The 18,669-nt window shown below is 39.4% G+C and overlaps 2 protein-coding genes across 4 annotated transcripts in view; one reads left to right on the top strand and one right to left on the bottom strand.

The window, feature by feature from the left end:
• Nucleotides 1-896, top strand: part of si:dkey-233k19.3 (dynein heavy chain 11, axonemal) — a 51,043-nt gene extending 50,147 nt beyond the window's left edge. Inside the window, exon 83 of the transcript XR_001664484.1 lies at nucleotides 886-896. The gene's annotated coding sequence lies outside the window, so the exon portion shown is untranslated. The remainder of the gene's footprint in view (nucleotides 1-885) is intronic.
• Nucleotides 1-18,669, bottom strand: part of LOC103150401 (rap guanine nucleotide exchange factor 5-like) — a 36,364-nt gene that overhangs the window by 4,132 nt on the left and 13,563 nt on the right. The window contains exons 1-15 of one of the 3 annotated variants that reach the window (XM_007570002.2): nucleotides 13,569-14,216; nucleotides 7,508-7,586; nucleotides 7,183-7,327; nucleotides 7,012-7,109; nucleotides 4,631-4,661; nucleotides 4,363-4,441; nucleotides 3,208-3,357; nucleotides 2,671-2,768; nucleotides 1,569-1,691; nucleotides 1,267-1,445; nucleotides 948-1,038; nucleotides 786-836; nucleotides 457-544; nucleotides 250-314; nucleotides 107-161 (exon numbers count right to left, since the gene is read on the bottom strand). In XM_007570002.2, coding sequence (XP_007570064.1) covers nucleotides 107-161; nucleotides 250-314; nucleotides 457-544; nucleotides 786-836; nucleotides 948-1,038; nucleotides 1,267-1,445; nucleotides 1,569-1,691; nucleotides 2,671-2,768; nucleotides 3,208-3,357; nucleotides 4,363-4,441; nucleotides 4,631-4,661; nucleotides 7,012-7,109; nucleotides 7,183-7,327; nucleotides 7,508-7,586; nucleotides 13,569-13,947 — 1,711 coding nt within the window. In that variant the 5' untranslated portion in view covers nucleotides 13,948-14,216. Of the gene's footprint in view, nucleotides 1-106; nucleotides 162-249; nucleotides 315-456; nucleotides 545-785; nucleotides 837-947; nucleotides 1,039-1,266; nucleotides 1,446-1,568; nucleotides 1,692-2,670; nucleotides 2,769-3,207; nucleotides 3,358-4,362; nucleotides 4,442-4,630; nucleotides 4,662-7,011; nucleotides 7,110-7,182; nucleotides 7,328-7,507; nucleotides 7,587-13,568; nucleotides 14,217-14,407; nucleotides 14,510-14,632; nucleotides 14,756-15,734; nucleotides 15,833-16,271; nucleotides 16,422-17,446; nucleotides 17,526-17,714; nucleotides 17,746-18,669 lie in introns of those variants that run through there. The other 2 variants (XM_016680681.1, XM_007570001.2) reach the window with 2 other exon arrangements.

The raw sequence follows: 18,669 nt of genomic DNA on the forward strand, positions 1-18,669 counted from the left end.
ATAGGTGGTATATATAAAAAAAAAACAATGACAATTTAGATCTCACAGGTCTCATTATGATTATTAAAACATCACATCATGCATGACAAACGATCTGAATACTGACCCACGTGGTCTTGCTGACACTCTCGGATGAGTCTCGCCATGTCTGCTATCATGTGCTGGAGGATACAGATAAAGACTTTGATTAAAACATTTTCCATTCTGTATGTTTCCTGTCCAGAAGAAAAAAGACACACACAAACTTACCAACTTCTCAAAATTGACCAGATTATCGTGAAATGTTTTGTTGCCTTCATGAATGAATGTGATGTCTAAAAGGGAAAAGATTTACATTTAGTGAAAAATGTGGGTGTAAAAGTGGAATCACCCGATGATTGTGACAACTGCCTTTTTTTTTACCCCCAATGTTTGTCAAGTTTTTGGGCTCCTGAAGCAGAAGAGTAAGGAACACACCTTTCAAGAGTAAAGGAAGAAACGGGATCTTGGGGGACTTCATCTTCTTGAAGGAGTCCCTGTATGCCTTGTGGTTCAGTGAGGGATCCTGTGAAGAAATGTTCAAAATGAATGAAACTCTCCATGGAAGGATGCGTGTGTCTGTTGCATGTAGAGATTGTTGGAAGTGAATTCTGGAAGGATTCGAAGCTAATGATCACATAAACCTGACATTCTTTAGCGAAGTAAAACGTGTTTGTTTTTAGCTACTTGTATCCCCTGGTGCAGCATGGATTCACATCAACGCTCTGCTTTCAGCAGTGAGAGGCAATATAACTGAGTAGACTTACGGTGACCGTCTCCAGCTCGGAAAACAGCTTCTTAAATTTACCAGGAATTTTCTGCAGGGACAGAAACATTAGTTATTACATTTTTTTTTCTTCCAGATAGTTCAACTGCTGCTGCAAATAATAATAATAAATTAATGTCGGAAGGAAAAGAGGAAATCTAACCTCCCACGTCTGACTGAGGCGGCTTACAGCACCAGCATTCAGGCCCATAATAATGGCAAAGAAGCTGTTGAGGTTCCTCTGTGCTTTACAGCTAGAAAAAATAAACACACACACACACACAAAAAAAAACAAAAACAAAAACAGAATTTTAAGGGTTTTAATTTCAAAAGAATTAAACTGAGTGCAAGTTAGTCGTTTTCCACAAGAGGGCGTTGGATTCTCAATCAAATCAAGGCTTCCATTTCAGCACAGTAGTATTAAAAGGCAATCGGTAAATTTTTTTTTTTTTTTTTTTTTGTGTGTGTGAAAAGTGACTAACTGAGCAGCAATCTTGATGAACTTCTTGATGAGCTGGACCCTTTTGCAGAGCGTTGGACACAGCAGCACCTCAGTCATGACCCACAGCTGGACTTCGTTGCATTGCTGCAGCAGCATCTCTAATGGCATCGTGTAGCTACTGCAAACATGGCGGTTGAAGGTGAAGTAGATCAGTTCCTGCTGTAAGACAAAAAGAAAAGAAAAAAAAAAGACTTTAACCAAGCTGTGATAAGCTATGACAAAAAGAAAGGTGACACATCCAGAGGTAACTATTTGCGCTTAAGGATGCAAATAGAGGCCAACCTCGTGCATCGAGTTGAAAATTGTCCAGTCAAAGTTGGTGAGTGCAACAGCCACATCCCATGTATTTAAAGTCAGCATGCGAGCCGTCCTCTGTTGCAACTCTGAGTTATCTGTAAATGGGTTCTGTAGAGGAAAAACACAAAGGCCTATAAGGTGTTTTTTTTTTTTGTTTTGTTTTTTGCCAAAGTCCTTTTAAAACTTTTTTTTTTTCTGGAAGACACCAATATTCAGGCGAAAACATTTTAACAACCCATTTTAGACACAAGGAGTCAGATTTTACTGAAGGAAGATTTGATGTGAATTTATTTCCATTTGCTAAGATAATTAGGTTTTAATCATGAAAGCATTTTTTTTTTGTAGAATTAAACAACAGACTAATCAGTCAGTAATTTGATTTACATAAACTTTCCAAATTGAGATAATGATTTGGCAATTAATTTTTTTTTTTCCACATCCTACCAATGATGGGGTTTGCCACCTGACAGATTGTGATAGAAATGGATGCCTCTTATTTATCATATTAAAAACTAACATGACCAATTGGAATGTTTTGCAGTTAAATTTTTGTCTTCGGCTGTGGATCTTATTGAGGTTTTCTTAAGGGTTGGTTGAGTCAATTTGCAAGTTTTATTTTCCTGGTTCATATATGATTATGTTTAAAAATGTTGTGGTGTTTTGCTCTACAGTGTTCCTTCTTATTTACATGTCTTCTTTGATGGTTGTTTTACATTGCACTGTCTTTTGTGATCATTTGGATCAATGTCTCAAAAGAATGAGAGAAAAGGCTCAGCTTGCATCTATATGAATAAACTGATTTGAATTTATGTGATTTTAGGACAGACTTCCTAAAGCTTAGGGTGCAATGTGATCCACATATAATTTGAAATTCCAATAAATTGGTCACTTCACTTATTATTTTTTTCATTTAAGGAATGTTTTTAAGCACTTCTGTTCATTAGAATTTTTCATCTTTATTTTGTATTTTTTTTTACATTTCTGTAATGTAAAACAATCTCCTCACTCCTTATCTTGGACAAAACTCTCTCCCACTAAATCTGCTCCTGAGCCCCATCAAAGTCACAAATTACAACGCCGTTCCTACCAGGACTTCACCGAGGTCCTTCCTGCACACATGAAGCCTCCCCACTGGCCGTAAAGAATTGGAGAAAACTCTGTCCTGAGGCTGCAGGAGGAGTCTACCTGCAAAGAGGAAAACGCATCACAAACAGCAGAATGCCATTAAAAATGAGTCAGGTAGCCTGCAAGCATCAATCAGTGCTCAGAGATAAGACTCAGTGTCAGCCTCTGCTCCAAGGAAACCAGTTACTTCTGCCACGGAAAACAGATGCTGGCCTGCAACGGTTTGAACCAGGCATGCAATTAACTCGGCTTATTATCCACCATAGATGGGCTCAATAACTGATCATAAAATGAAATTAGTGAAAACAAGTTAATTGTCTTTTATTGTACCTGTATGGTCGGAGACTTTAAACTACAGCGTATAAATATTATTCATAATATAGAAGAATTCTAGAAAGCTTCATTTTTTGCTCTAAGGAGTTACTCGTTAGGTGAGATGTGTAGCAACATGAGTCATCTGTGACGGTTGTGTGCTGCAAGGGATCAGAGTGGTGTTTACCTCCAGGATAAGTAATGGCCACAAGTATCAGTTCAGATGCAGGAACATCCATCCTTTCTGCCACTGCCTGCAACAGCTCCTGAGCAACCACCTCACAGTGGACCTTCGCACTAAGATACGAGTCCATCGTGATGTACACGCGGCAGAGAACTGGAAAAGAAGATGTAGCCATTTTTAATAAGTTTGAATATTACTAATTGATTTTTTTTTTCTTTCAGTAACTCAATTCATGAGTTGAGATTAATAACACTGACTGTCCTGTAAAACTGTGGGTGTTTGATTTTGCATGAAGCTTTGCTGCCATCTGTTGGGTTTTTAGGAAACTGCTTTACTTTTATGTTATTTAGTCAGTACGTTTGTTTTGCTAGTGGTAGAGCAGATAACACTATATTCCAGGTCGAGTTCTTCGAAGCAATGCCTGTAAGTAGCAGCTTACACGTCAAAATGAGAGTTTATGTTAACATATGAGAAAAGAAGTAACTGTCTACTGAATTTGTTTACTTTAATTAGTTCTGGAAATATCTGCGGGCGATTAGATTTTTTGCTATGTAATAAGCTAACTAGCAGGCTGCTAAGTTTTTCTTAGGCCGTTAGCATTGCAGCTCATTAAAATCCTTTGAGGTAGCATTGTTGTACTCGTACATCTTTTACGTAGTTTTTACGTTAAAAAAGTACGTAAAAAAATGTATGTACGTAAAATGCATAAATATATGTATAATACATTTATGCATATATAAATCTACTAATATGCATAATATAAATTTATTAAAAATGTTCCAATTACACTGAATTAAGACTGCTGGCCTGGTCTTCAAGACCAAATAAGATTTTTTGTGCTGCTACCACTGGTGATTTTTTGCGAGTTTCATTTTGTATGTGAAAGGTTTCTGCCTGTCCACCATCCTCTGCCTGTTCAGACCATCAGAACTTCCTTTAGTTATTAAAGATCTAATCTACAAATCAACACTCAAGTAAAAACCGATCCAAACGTGGAAAACATGGTAAGTCAGGAATTTGCATTTCCAAACATGTCATTCATTCCTTGGAAAGAACCCTATTGTTTCAAGCTCCCAGTTTAACGTTTCCTTTCATTCATTTTGAAAATGGCGTAATGATGGGAGGAATGTCCAAGAAACGTCACCTTGCAGGACTTACCTTCCTTGTTCTCTCTCTGTGTGATTCTGGATCTGAGCCCATTCTCTTTCAAGCTCAGTTGGTGGGAAAGAGCTCTACCCTAAAGAGCAAAATAAGGGAAAGTCCATTGATTATAACGCATGTTAAGAATTTTAGTTTGAGCAACGAAACGAAAAAATACTCGTCATTATGGCCTTCACCCCAGATATGGTGTAGGGCACACACAAAGTTCTGTTTTTCATGACAACGTTTCTCTTTTAAAGATATAAAACAGGAAATTCTCACTTACATTTGTGTGAGGCGAATCATCATCCACAGTGCTACAAAAAAAAAAAAAAGAAACCGAAGAGAAAAAGTGAAATGCACCAGCCTTCATACTCATAGCCACAAAAAGACTCACTGATATACTAATGACAACTAAACCCTACAAAGTCTATAATCAGGGTAAACGGGCTAAATATATATTTATCCACTACATTCTCTGCAGCATTCAGTCCATTACTGGCACTCGGTGTCAAGTAGAGATTAAAGTGCTTAGCAGATTTTAGACATTCCAAAGTGATCTCTTCATTTCATCATCCTATTCTCATCGGTTAGTTCTGGTCGGCATGATATATGCATGATATATAGCCCCGTGCCTGTGTTCATCGCTCAGCTTTCACGAGTTTTGCATCCCAATAGGCGTGTTGGCACAGAACCGGTCCTGAGGGATCCCTCCTCGGGGGCTAGCGGCAGTAGCCCTGTGCTAATGAAAAACCCGATTCCCTCAGTCACATCTAAACAGACCCCGCCTTACAAAAAGAGCAGAGTCACTGTGGATATCTGTGACTTCACATGTCACATGAGGATACAGAATGCCAAGCACAAATTGGGTTTTGTTCTCACTGCGAGGCTTCCGAATCATATGACTTGAAGTTCAATTTGCACATAAAGTCCAGATGGAAGCTGATCAGGAGGCAGGTTGGGAGGAAGGGGCCTCAGTCTATAAAAAAATAAATAAATAAAAAATGACACCTTTTCACACAGCAGCAGATTGCCACAGCAGTGGGATCAGCCAAGCTTGTCCCCATCTGAGACAGGACTGATTGTGAAAAGCCCATAAATACAAGATTATGTCAGTGGGTAACACCCACACACACAGTCTAGCAATATGATGGGGTGGGAGTTGTAGGATACATCAAAAAAGGCAGGCTGAGAATGATACCAGCACCAACGGAAAAAGACTGAACTACACGCAAGCCGATGTTCCCAGCAGAAAAACTCCAGATAGTTCAACTGCGTGATGATTTTTTTTTTTAATTTATCACATGCTTTGTTCGTATGGGACAGAGGGAAATGGGCGGGGCAATAAGTCTCCTTAATCAGGGTTTGTTTAGAAACCAAAATAACAATTTTTGTTCATTTTTGATTCAAGACAAACACTAAAATGATGCAACGAAACATCACTTTGGCGTTCTAGTTTTTCATGCCTTCTCAACACATCAACCATGACCACATACATTAGTTCATCAGAATCACATCCGATGCATTCACATTTTACATTTCCAACTTCTCTTAGGACATCTTTAAAGATTTTGACATGTATCAAGTTGGTGAACTAACATGAAAAAGGACTATCAAACCTTTTATTGATATTTTGACAATATATATTATCATGTATGTGTGCACTCTTTGACATGAGCTTCTATGATGCAGGATTTTTTGGGGGCATGGGGGTGTGATATTGGATAAAAGCTAAGTTAATAACTGAAATCAACTGATTATTATCTGCACTGTTTGGTCTCCAATCGATGGCAAGTGGAACACAGCAGAATTCAAAGGCACATCACTCCTATGAGTAACATTTTATATGGCAGTGTCATAAATGAATAAATCCGGCATATTTTAATCGGCCACAGACCTGTAGCCTTTTATGTCAGACCCCTGCTAAGAGCAGCGTCTGTTCCTGTTAGTCTGCCATGATTAAAGTTTTTCAGCCTTCAGGCTGACCTTTCCTGTCCAACAGCAAGATGTCTGACTCTCACACTGGACTCTGTAGTTGTTTGCTGGAGTTCCACAACACATCTTCTTTTCTTCAACATTCTCTGTTTTGAGGCCTGAGGGACTCTCACTGCGCTAAAGAGAAACGTTCTGATGTGATTGGACACTTGCGAACACTATTTTCTTTCTTCTTGAGAAAGAAAATGCTGTAAGTTACGTGCCTTGAACAGTACTTTCACCTCTCAAAAGTTGTGAGGTCAAACAACTTGTGTGTTTGAGCCATATTTGTTTTTTTGTGTTTTTTTGGCAGTGATGTGGAGATATGATGTATGCATTGCATTATTTCTGCTGCCTATTTATAGCAATACTTTTCTCTTATGTGATGTGAGAACCACTTCTAGCAGCTTGTCGTTATTGCTTAAAACCAGAATTCCCTCTCTTTCTTACATTCCAGATAAAGAGCAAAATGACCTTTAAATCTCCGAGAATAAAACCGCCGAGCACAGAAATTACTTTACAATTCCTGAATGGAGTCATTGATGAAAAGCTAAAAAGGGAGGCCTGGAGAGAAGAACTCTGTCTTTGTGTTCAAAAGTTCCTCTTAGACCACCAACGTGTCATTCCTACTGGATGTTGTACAGATGAAAATAACAAAAACTAAAAAAAAAAAATCCAGATACAGTTACTTACTGTCTGCGTCTTAGGTGGTAAAATTTCTGCAACTCTATCACGTCCTTCTCCAGGGCTGGGTGCTCATAAAGATCATCGAACACGCAACGGTACAAACTCTGGAAGCAAAGCTGTCCGTCATCATTCCACATCTCATCTCACGTTCCACTCATTTCCACAGATATTTCCTACCTTGAGGAAGATTTTGACATGTTCGTCCTCTCTCAGGAACTCCTTGCAGAGAGACATCCAGTGCCACACCAGGTGCAGGACTTTCTGTTTCCTCTCCAGAGCCTCTTTCAGGTCCTCCTTAATTTTGTGCCACTTGTTGCAATAGGTGCATACTGGTTAAGGATCAGATTTCCGTACATTCAATGAGACGATTCAATGGTGAGTGGAAGCTGAAGCTCTAATGCTTTTCTTTAACACCCATTTTTCTGTCTGTAAATTGAATTTATGTGTTATTAGGAATAAATGATTGCAATGCTTCTGCAGAAATGCCTCCAGGCAAGGATATTGTCCCAGAAGAGCTTGGCATAAATCGCTGGTTGACATGAACACTGGGTATGTGAGTAGAAAGTCATCCAGAAGCATATCTGCAAAGACACATACATATTGATAAAGGTAAAAAATGTGTATGTTTCAGTAGCAAATGTTCAGAGAGAATTTCCACTTTGAAAAAAGGTATGCTATTACAGGAAAACAGGCTTAAGCGCTGCAGGAACACAGCCTCATTAATGCAGCAGTACACTGAAGGGCAGGAACACTACCGACCCCGACAGCTGCATGATTAATATCTTCTGAACTGCTTATATTGCTAGGCTGCACTTATGATTCATATGGCCTCACTTTTTTTTTTTTTCTTCCCCCATGTTCCACTTTAATACCACAAGGAGAGCTCGTTCTTTACTGCCAAAAATCATTTGGAGATCGCTAAGCACAGGAAAATATGAAAAAAAAAAAAAAAACTTCTTTAGAGCAAGACGATTTGCAGTCAGTCTGAAGGAAATAAAAGTAAACATAAATCTTCAAGCATATTTTACTCTGGCATGGTCAAAGAAGCCTTTACAGACATTATCTTCAGACTCTCATAATAGTTTCTGCCATCTGCGTCAGTGGAGGTAAGCTAACAACATGACGGTGTCGGATGATGTTTCTCTAGCTTTTTATTTTTGCACTTGAAAAGAAACAATCTGATGTAAATCAGATCGGTCATCCAGATTTCCTGCCCATTTATCTGTATACGATTCATTCCAAGTCAAGCTAATTGTTCTGCTGCTCAGTTTCTGTATAATTAGTGCAAAGTCAATACAGTGAACTGAGTTGAACTGAATTAAAGGGAAAATACAGATCTTTAACACTTCAATGTTTTCTTGCGATGTTAAAACTGCAATCACAGATCAACTTCTTATGTAATTTGCTAGAAAGATTGCTCTTCTAAATATTCTTATATTGATGTGTAATTTTTCAACCTGGTACCTGTTGTTTTTTTGTACAAAAAGTCAAAAAAATACGGCCAGTTATTCATTCAATAACATTTTATTTCATAAATGGATCAGTAGGATCAGTCTTCTGCGTACAGGCCTTAGACCAAGAATTGTAAATTACTTCCTTTAATTTCAACGCAGCTTCCAGAGTCTTTTGTGAGCGTTCCGGTCCAGCAGACTCACCGACATCATTATGTTAATCCGTTCAGAGCAGCTGTGCATACATAACTCCCCGCTTATGAGGGGGTTACTCCCTCACATGCATGCAGCAGTCATAAACAACACAGTGACACAGCTTTAACAGAAAGTTCTAGGGAACTAGAAAGTAACTCTAAGCTGTAGCACTTTTACTCACGTAGAATCCTCTGTAATGTCTAGCTGGTGTATTTAGGACCGTTTCTGGTATATTTACTAACCTCCTGAAGACCAGTATGTCTTATGGAGACCCATTTTTCTTTAGAGACTAATGTCTAAAGTAGTTATAATGGCGTTCGCCCTTGTTTAGGCTCAGGGGTTATGTTTAGAGGTAAACTGTGTATTAGGATTTTGAATATACTAATCGTGACTAGGGATAATGTCTGGGTTAGGCATAAATCCAGTTACTGAAAGGAATGAAAGCCAAAACAAAGTCCCAATATGGATAGAAATACAAGTACTGAATTGAATGTACTTTATTAATCCTAGAGGGAAATTCACATTTCACCAAAACCTGTCCAAAGAACAACATACAAACATAACATGGGAGAGAGGTGCCTGAGCCTGCAGCCCTTTAAAAACAGGAATCAAAGCATAAAGCTTTTTTTTTTTTTTTTTGCCAAAATCTGACAAAGAACTTGTCAGAAACACTTGTGCTGCAAAATGGCGAAATCTACTTTGCTACCTCAAGGTGATGTATAACATTCTGGTGAGGTTTTCAGCCTACAGATGCAGTTTATCTTTTTTTCAGCAGCAATATATATATATATATATAATTTTTTTTTCTTCTGTTTCTGGGATACAACTTTGATGTACAATTAGCATCTGCAAACAACATTTATGGACGACAAAGCCTCCTCTCTTGGCCCACTGGTGGTGATTTTTTTTTTTTTTTTGCTGGAAAATACTATGATAGTGTGTAAGATGTGCAACAAAGAGTACACATATCACCGAAACTATTCAAGCCTAAAATACCATCTGAGTCGTAAACAAGCTTCGGCAAGCAACAGATATCCACAACGGAAACGTCAGCGTCCACAGTCACATTTCTGAAGAAGTTCTTTATCCTGAGAAGCGATCAACGGTTCCTGAAGAACAGGACCAGTGCCAGAGAGTACGGCGGGCCGGGCCCATGCATTCAGGCAATGTTCTAACATGTACACATGCAGCCTGTGTACATGTCAAGTGTTAATTTTGTGTATATAGTTAATATGAAAAAAAAAAAAGTTATTTGAAAAAGCGTTTCTTCTGTCTGAATTTATTTTGTATGTATTTGTAGTCTATTTATTTTAGTCTTTAAAATGCCAGAATTTGTTTAACTTTAATATTTTGTCCGATGACATCATTTGAAAATAATTAATCAGAGTACATGACTAGTTGTCGCTCTGTGCTGATAAGTGCAAACTATTCAGTGAGCACAGCAATGTGCAACTTTTTTTATTTATTTTCGACAAACAAGAGCCTTTATTATCTTAGAAAGTGACAGTCATTCACCTAAAGGGATTCATTTTTGTCCTGTCACAAAACACCACGAACATCCTGTCATTACAGAAACGAGTGATCTGGAACATGCTTCTGAGAGCTGGCTACTCTGTGCAGCGAAGGAATCAATAACCGCATTTGAGATGAAGCCCAGGAAAAGCTGAGGCTGTCCTGCGTGGTGCTTATGAATGCAAAGGAAGGAAAGGAAAACATCAACCTTTCACTCAGCCGTGGTTCATGTTTGCTTTCCCCTTCAAACATGCCTCTGGTGCTTCCAGAAAAGTGCCTCGTTTTGCAGGAAGAAGACATTCTCTGCATTCTTAATGTTGCGAGCTGAGCATTTGCAAATAGTTGCTGCAGTCATTGTGCTGCATGTACAGGTCAGGACTTCTCAGTAAATGAGAGTTTTATTGAAAATAGAACTAATACCAGTAATTTAACCTAAGCAGTAAAGCTCATATAATCATATATATTTATGACATTAAGTGTGATAGGTTTTAACTGTTATTTTTAATAATTGCCTACAACTAATGAAAACTCCAAAAGGAGTTTATATGAATATGTAAATTATACATAGAACCAATAACGAGAAGGATTTTTAATACAGAAATGACATATAATGACTGACGCAGTCATCAAAGACAACTGACTGCTGTTGACAGCCCTTCACAGTAAAAAGCTTATTGCTAAAGAAGTTGGAAATAAGTATGAAAATGGAAAGTGTAGTATAAAGAAAATGTATAGTAAAAGAAAACATACAATTTTGAGAGTCATGCCATCTGCTGATGTTGGTCCACCGTGTTTTAACAAGTCTATATTGAATGGACTCATTTTCTAGGTTACGTAAAGTGTTTTGTGTCTCATTTAGCCCACAAGCTCCATAGAGAAGTGGATTTCCTTTTTACACCATGGCTCGGCACTTGTCCTCGCTGCCAGACTATCAATACCCACTGTGCGTGACTGGTCTTTAACCTTTCCTGACCTAAACCCGATAGATAATCTATGGAGTATTGTTAAAAGGAAGACAAGAAAAACCAGAGCCAGCAATGCAGATGTGCTGAAGTTGTATGCTCTTTAAAATTAACAAATGAAAAATGCCTCCTGATGTGAAATGAGTCTTTACGATACACGAGTTTCACTTTTCAAAATTGAATTACTGACATTAATTAAATTTTTGATTGTTAAGAGGCAATGTTTTTTTTTTCTCTAACTTTAGTTCTAGAGTGTAATTTAATCTTTTGTGTGTGTGTGGCTGAAATGTTTGTTACCTTGTGGGTGTGTGTTTTGTGGCAGCCATCTTTGGATCCTGCTAAAGAAGAGGCCCACCGATCACACCCAGCCCTTTCATAGAAACAGCAGTGATAAGAGCTGGAGTTTGACTGGCTAAAGCTTAAAGTACTTTAAAGAATACAATGTTATATAATTTGTGCATTTGCATGCATAAAATATCTGCCTAATATTTTATTATTGATAATTCATGGTTAGTGTATACACTGTGTGTTATTGAAATAAATCAATTTTCTAATTTCCCTCACCACCACTCTGGAAGGCTGACGTGATTGGCTGGTGTAAATTGAGAAGGCGGGGTTTAATCAGTTTATGGGTGGACTGCTAGATGTAGCAGGAGAGCTGATGGGATGGCTGCCATTTCTGAAATCTGCTGTGTTGAACCAGACATAATAGACCAGCTTTGTTGCTGTGCAGCCAAGGTTGACTGACTCCTTTTCTTCCACACCACACCTCTCAGCATATTCATATGCTAATTTACTGATAAACACCTCCAAACATATTCAAAATCAAGTCATTTTCCTCCATCTAGAAGAGCCATATCAAACACAGCAACTTGGGGACTGCTCAAAGAAAAATGTATTTGAGTTTGATGACATCAGAGCGCCTTAGTCTACCACGCTTCTGCAAAGCTCTGTGGATCAGCGTAGAAGTAGCATCAAAGGAACAACAACTTTTGCAGGCAGCTGCGTACAGCCCAGCAGCAGTCAAGCTGCTAAACATCTCTGAGTAAAGATTAGCTGCTGCTCATGACTCCTCTGGTCTCTGGTTGTTTGACATTGGGATTTGATTTAATAATCCATCGGGAGATATATGCTTAATTATATCACAGAGCAATGGATCTATGATGAACTTAAGCCATTTATTTATGTAAGGATATGAGCAGTTTTATTTATTTTTTTTAAATGTAACTCCTTCCTCCATCTAAAAATGCATTCCTAGCACTACAGTGACATCAGTTTCACTCAGTTCGTCTGCTAATCGTGATCTGAGCCTCCACTGATGACGGTTTCCTCTTGTAAGAGAAAACAAATCTTATTTTTTCTCCTCCTTCTTTTTATTTGCTTTCTTTCTCTCTTTGTCTGACTATTGCACTGCTCTCAGTCATCGTCTCTCGTTGAGCAAACGTCTTCAGCTTCAGCAACAGAGGGTCTCCTCTGCCTTGGCAACAGTGTCACATTATCATGTACCTGCTGGGATGAGAGGAAATGTGTTGATTTGTCGCTGCTGCGGGGCTGGAGTTCATGTGGCGCGGTCCACTGCAGCCACGCTCAAAAGATATGAGGAAGCGTTGCATATTTCTCACTGGTTTAAAGATTTAATCATGTGCTATTTTTTTTCCCTCCCAACAACGAAAGTGAACTGACAGTAAAAACATAGCTGGTTAGCGGAATCTGGATTGTAAGATTTCCAAAAACGCAAAGTAGGAGGAAAAAAATGCTCTGAAGCCAAAAGAAAAATTAATTGTTCGCTGTGGGGATTTTTTTGGGGGGGTCAATGACGTCACAGGAGGCGTAATGTATCTAATCAGTTGGTTTCAGTAACCATTGTGACATGCAACTAAGTTTTCAGTTTGAGTATTGAGGTTCAACCTTGTGTGCTTCATCAAGAGTTGTGGTACTAAAGAGTAGAAATACTAAGAGAAAACTTAAATTTGCTGTCATTAGTTCCCTTATGCCTTTTGTGATCTCACCGGAGGTACAGTAGCTTATTTCTAAAAAAAATATAGATTTTTTTTCTTAACAATTTGCATCAAAAAGGCCAAGCAAACAGGAAAGCTGAATATAATGTGTTGCACCATAGTTGACAAGCTATTTCTTCAGTGAGTTGGATCTAGCTTGCAGAAAACTCAAGTGACAAGCTTTAAAAAAAAAAACAAAAAAAAACAGGCTGAACATTTAGACACTCATAATCAACCGATGATATCGCCTGGAGACGAACTGCAGCACCGGCTCATTATGGAGACCAGAAGGGGTAAAAGAAACTTCTTTTCATTTCATTTTTTTAGTCCTTTTTTCATACATTTAACAGCTAGTGATAGATAGCGGTAGATATCAAAATGCTTTTTCATACCCTATCACGACAAAGTAAGTTTAAAAGGCAAAGAGTTAAAGTAAGGATGCTGACCTGACTCTTTCCCCTGCGTGGTCCCTCGGTCATCATCCAGCGTCATGTCACCCAGCAGATGCTCCAGGATCTTCTCGGGGGTCCCCGACACCACCGCGTACCTGTCAGACACAACAGAGTCAGCGGAGGAGTCCCTGCCGATGGAGGACAGAGATCTGCTGCTGCTCCATTCCTCCTCCCCCTCTGTTCCCTCATCGTCTATGTAACGAAAGTAGGGGACGTCAAAGGTGGGCATCGTCTGCGGCTCTGCCCGGCTGGTGCCGGTGCTGCTGCTCTCCTCCCCGTCCTCCTCGTCCTCCTCCTGCTCCACCAGGGCTGCGTGCAGCAGCAGCAGCCCGCCGTCCTTCTGCAGGTTCAGGGGCTGAGGACGAGATCCCATCCCTGAAGAGTTGCCGTGCCCTCACCCCGGCTGCGCTTACTGCCGCGTGACACCTTCATGCATCCACCCTGGCGTGTTCACGCCGAGGGATCCCCCTCTATGACTGGGAAAGGCCGTCTCACAGCCCCATGCTGCTCATTTATATCTGTTTAATGTAGTCATTTGAGTGGAGAGCTGAGATGTGGGCACGCCTGAGTGAGTGTGTGAGCGACAGAGCCAGAGGAGGAGGCTGATGAGAGAAGGAGAGCTGAGAGAGAGAGAGAGAAACTGAGAGAGGGAGGAAGGAGGGAGTGGAGAGGCTTACCTCCTGGTCCTCGCCTCTTCCCTCCCTCCTCCTCCCCTCGACCACGCAGCGTGCGCTGGCTGCTCTGACAACACTCGACGGAGAACGAGCACATCGTGGCCCCGCTCCCTCACACACAAGCGGACTGCCTCGTCACTCTGTGGCTGGAGAGAGGGNGACCCACAGCTGGACTTCGTTGCATTGCTGCAGCAGCATCTCTAATGGCATCGTGTAGCTACTGCAAACATGGCGGTTGAAGGTGAAGTAGATCAGTTCCTGCTGTAAGACAAAAAGAAAAGAAAAAAAAAAGACTTTAACCAAGCTGTGATAAGCTATGACAAAAAGAAAGGTGACACATCCAGAGGTAACTATTTGCGCTTAAGGATGCAAATAGAGGCCAACCTCGTGCATCGAGTTGAAAATTGTCCAGTCAAAGTTGGTGAGTGCAACAGCCACATCCCATGTATTTAAAGTCAGCATGCGAGCCGTCCTCTGTTGCAACTCTGAGTTATCTGTAAATGGGTTCTGTAGAGGAAAAACACAAAGGCCTATAAGGTGTTTTTTTTTTTTGTTTTGTTTTTTGCCAAAGTCCTTTTAAAACTTTTTTTTTTTCTGGAAGACACCAATATTCAGGCGAAAACATTTTAACAACCCATTTTAGACACAAGGAGTCAGATTTTACTGAAGGAAGATTTGATGTGAATTTATTTCCATTTGCTAAGATAATTAGGTTTTAATCATGAAAGCATTTTTTTTTTGTAGAATTAAACAACAGACTAATCAGTCAGTAATTTGATTTACATAAACTTTCCAAATTGAGATAATGATTTGGCAATTAATTTTTTTTTTTCCACATCCTACCAATGATGGGGTTTGCCACCTGACAGATTATGATAGAAATGGATGCCTCTTATTTATCATATTAAAAACTAACATGACCAATTGGAATGTTTTGCAGTTAAATTTTTGTCTTCGGCTGTGGATCTTATTGAGGTTTTCTTAAGGGTTGGTTGAGTCAATTTGCAAGTTTTATTTTCCTGGTTCATATATGATTATGTTTAAAAATTTTGTGGTGTTTTGCTCTACAGTGTTCCTTCTTATTTACATGTCTTCTTTGATGGTTGTTTTACATTGCACTGTCTTTTGTGATCATTTGGATCAATGTCTCAAAAGAATGAGAGAAAAGGCTCAGCTTGCATCTATACGAATAAACTGATTTGAATTTATGTGATTTTAGGACAGACTTCCTAAAGCTTAGGGTGCAATGTGATCCACATATAATTTGAAATTCCAATAAATTGGTCACTTCACTTATTATTTTTTTCATTTAAGGAATGTTTTTAAGCACTTCTGTTCATTAGAATTTTTCATCTTTATTTTGTATTTTTTTTTACATTTCTGTAATGTAAAACAATCTCCTCACTCCTTATCTTGGACAAAACTTTTTCCCACTAAATCTGCTCCTGAGCCCCATCAAAGTCACAAATTACAACGCCGTTCCTACCAGGACTTCACCGAGGTCCTTCCTGCACACATGAAGCCTCCCCACTGGCTGTAAAGAATTGGAGAAAACTCTGTCCTGAGGCTGCAGGAGGAGTCTACCTGCAAAGAGGAAAACGCATCACAAACAGCAGAATGCCATTAAAAATGAGTCGGGTAGCCTGCAAGCATCAATCAGTGCTCAGAGATAAGACTCAGTGTCAGCCTCTGCTCCAAGGAAACCAGTTACTTCTGCCACGGAAAACAGATGCTGGCCTGCAACGGTTTGAACCAGGCATGCAATTAACTCGGCTTATTATCCACCATAGATGGGCTCAATAACTGATCATAAAATGAAATTAGTGAAAACAAGTTAATTGTCTTTTATTGTACCTGTATGGTCGGAGACTTTAAACTACAGCGTATAAAGATTATTCATAATATAGAAGAATTCTAGAAAGCTTCATTTTTTGCTCTAAGGAGTTACTCGTTAGGTGAGATGTGTAGCAACATGAGTCATCTGTGACGGTTGTGTGCTGCAAGGGATCAGAGTGGTGTTTACCTCCAGGATAAGTAATGGCCACAAGTATCAGTTCAGATGCAGGAACATCCATCCTTTCTGCCACTGCCTGCAACAGCTCCTGAGCAACCACCTCACAGTGGACCTTCGCACTAAGATACGAGTCCATCGTGACGTACACGCGGCAGAGAACTGGAAAAGAAGATGTAGCCATTTTTAATAAGTTTGAATATTACTGATTGATTTTTTTTTTCTTTCAGTAACTCAATTCATGAGTTGAGATTAATAACACTGACTGTCCTGTAAAACTGTGGGTGTTTGATTTTGCATGAAGCTTTGCTGCCATCTGTTGGATTTTTAGGAAACTGCTTTACTTTTATGTTATTTAGTCAGTACGTTTGTTTTGCTAGTGGTGGAGCAGATGAACAGACGTGTCTATTATGAACGCCGCATTCCAGGTCGAGTTCTTCGAAGCAATGCCTGTAAGTAGCAGCTTACACGTCAAAATGAGAGTTTATGTTAACATATGAGAAAAGAAGTAACTGTCTACTGAATTTGTTTACTTTAATTAGTTCTGGAAATATCTGCGGGCGATTAGATTTTTTGCTATGTAATAAGCTAACTAGCAGGCTGCTAAGTTTTTCTTAGGCCGTTAGCATTGCAGCTCATTAAAATCCTTTGAGGTAGCATTGTTGTACTCGTACATCTTTTACGTAGTTTTTACGTTAAAAAAGTACGTAAAAAAATGTATGTACGTAAAATGCATAAATATATGTATAATACATTTATGCATATATAAATCTACTAATATGCATAATATAAATTTATTAAAAATGTTCCAATTACACTGAATTAAGACTGCTGGCCTGGTCTTCAAGACCAAATAAGATTTTTTGTGCTGCTACCACTGGTGATTTTTTGCGAGTTTCATTTTGTATGTGAAAGGTTTCTGCCTGTCCACCATCCTCTGCCTGTTCAGACCATCAGAACTTCCTTTAGTTATTAAAGATCTAATCTACAAATCAACACTCAAGTAAAAACCGATCCAAACGTGGAAAACATGGTAAGTCAGGAATTTGCATTTCCAAACATGTCATTCATTCCTTGGAAAGAACCCTATTGTTTCAAGCTCCCAGTTTAACGTTTCCTTTCATTCATTTTGAAAATGGCGTAATGATGGGAGGAATGTCCAAGAAACGTCACCTTGCAGGACTTACCTTCCTTGTTCTCTCTCTGTGTGATTCTGGATCTGAGCCCATTCTCTTTCAAGCTCAGTTGGTGGGAAAGAGCTCTACCCTAAAGAGCAAAATAAGGGAAAGTCCATTGATTATAACGCATGTTAAGAATTTTAGTTTGAGCAACGAAACGAAAAAATACTCGTCATTATGGCCTTCACCCCAGATATGGTGTAGGGCACACACAAAGTTCTGTTTTTCATGACAACGTTTCTCTTTTAAAGATATAAAACAGGAAATTCTCACTTACATTTGTGTGAGGCGAATCATCATCCACAGTGCTACAAAAAAAAAAAAAAGAAACCGAAGAGAAAAAGTGAAATGCACCAGCCTTCATACTCATAGCCACAAAAAGACTCACTGATATACTAATGACAACTAAACCCTACAAAGTCTATAATCAGGGTAAACGGGCTAAATATATATTTATCCACTACATTCTCTGCAGCATTCAGTCCATTACTGGCACTCGGTGTCAAGTAGAGATTAAAGTGCTTAGCAGATTTTAGACATTCCAAAGTGATCTCTTCATTTCATCATCCTATTCTCATCGGTTAGTTCTGGTCGGCATGATATATGCATGATATATAGCCCCGTGCCTGTGTTCATCGCTCAGCTTTCACGAGTTTTGCATCCCAATAGGCGTGTTGGCACAGAACCGGTCCTGAGGGATCCCTCCTCGGGGGCTAGCGGCAGTAGCCCTGTGCTAATGAAAAACCCGATTCCCTCAGTCACATCTAAACAGACCCCGCCTTACAAAAAGAGCAGAGTCACTGTGGATATCTGTGACTTCACATGTCACATGAGGATACAGAATGCCAAGCACAAATTGGGTTTTGTTCTCACTGCGAGGCTTCCGAATCATATGACTTGAAGTTCAATTTGCACATAAAGTCCAGATGGAAGCTGATCAGGAGGCAGGTTGGGAGGAAGGGGCCTCAGTCTATAAAAAAATAAATAAATAAAAAATGACACCTTTTCACACAGCAGCAGATTGCCACAGCAGTGGGATCAGCCAAGCTTGTCCCCATCTGAGACAGGACTGATTGTGAAAAGCCCATAAATACAAGATTATGTCAGTGGGTAACACCCACACACACAGTCTAGCAATATGATGGGGTGGGAGTTGTAGGATACATCAAAAAAGGCAGGCTGAGAATGATACCAGCACCAACGGAAAAAGACTGAACTACACGCAAGCCGAT

Source organism: Poecilia formosa, unplaced genomic scaffold (genome assembly GCF_000485575.1).
Source record: "Poecilia formosa unplaced genomic scaffold, Poecilia_formosa-5.1.2 Scaffold253, whole genome shotgun sequence".
Taxonomy (NCBI): Eukaryota; Metazoa; Chordata; class Actinopteri; order Cyprinodontiformes; family Poeciliidae; genus Poecilia; species Poecilia formosa.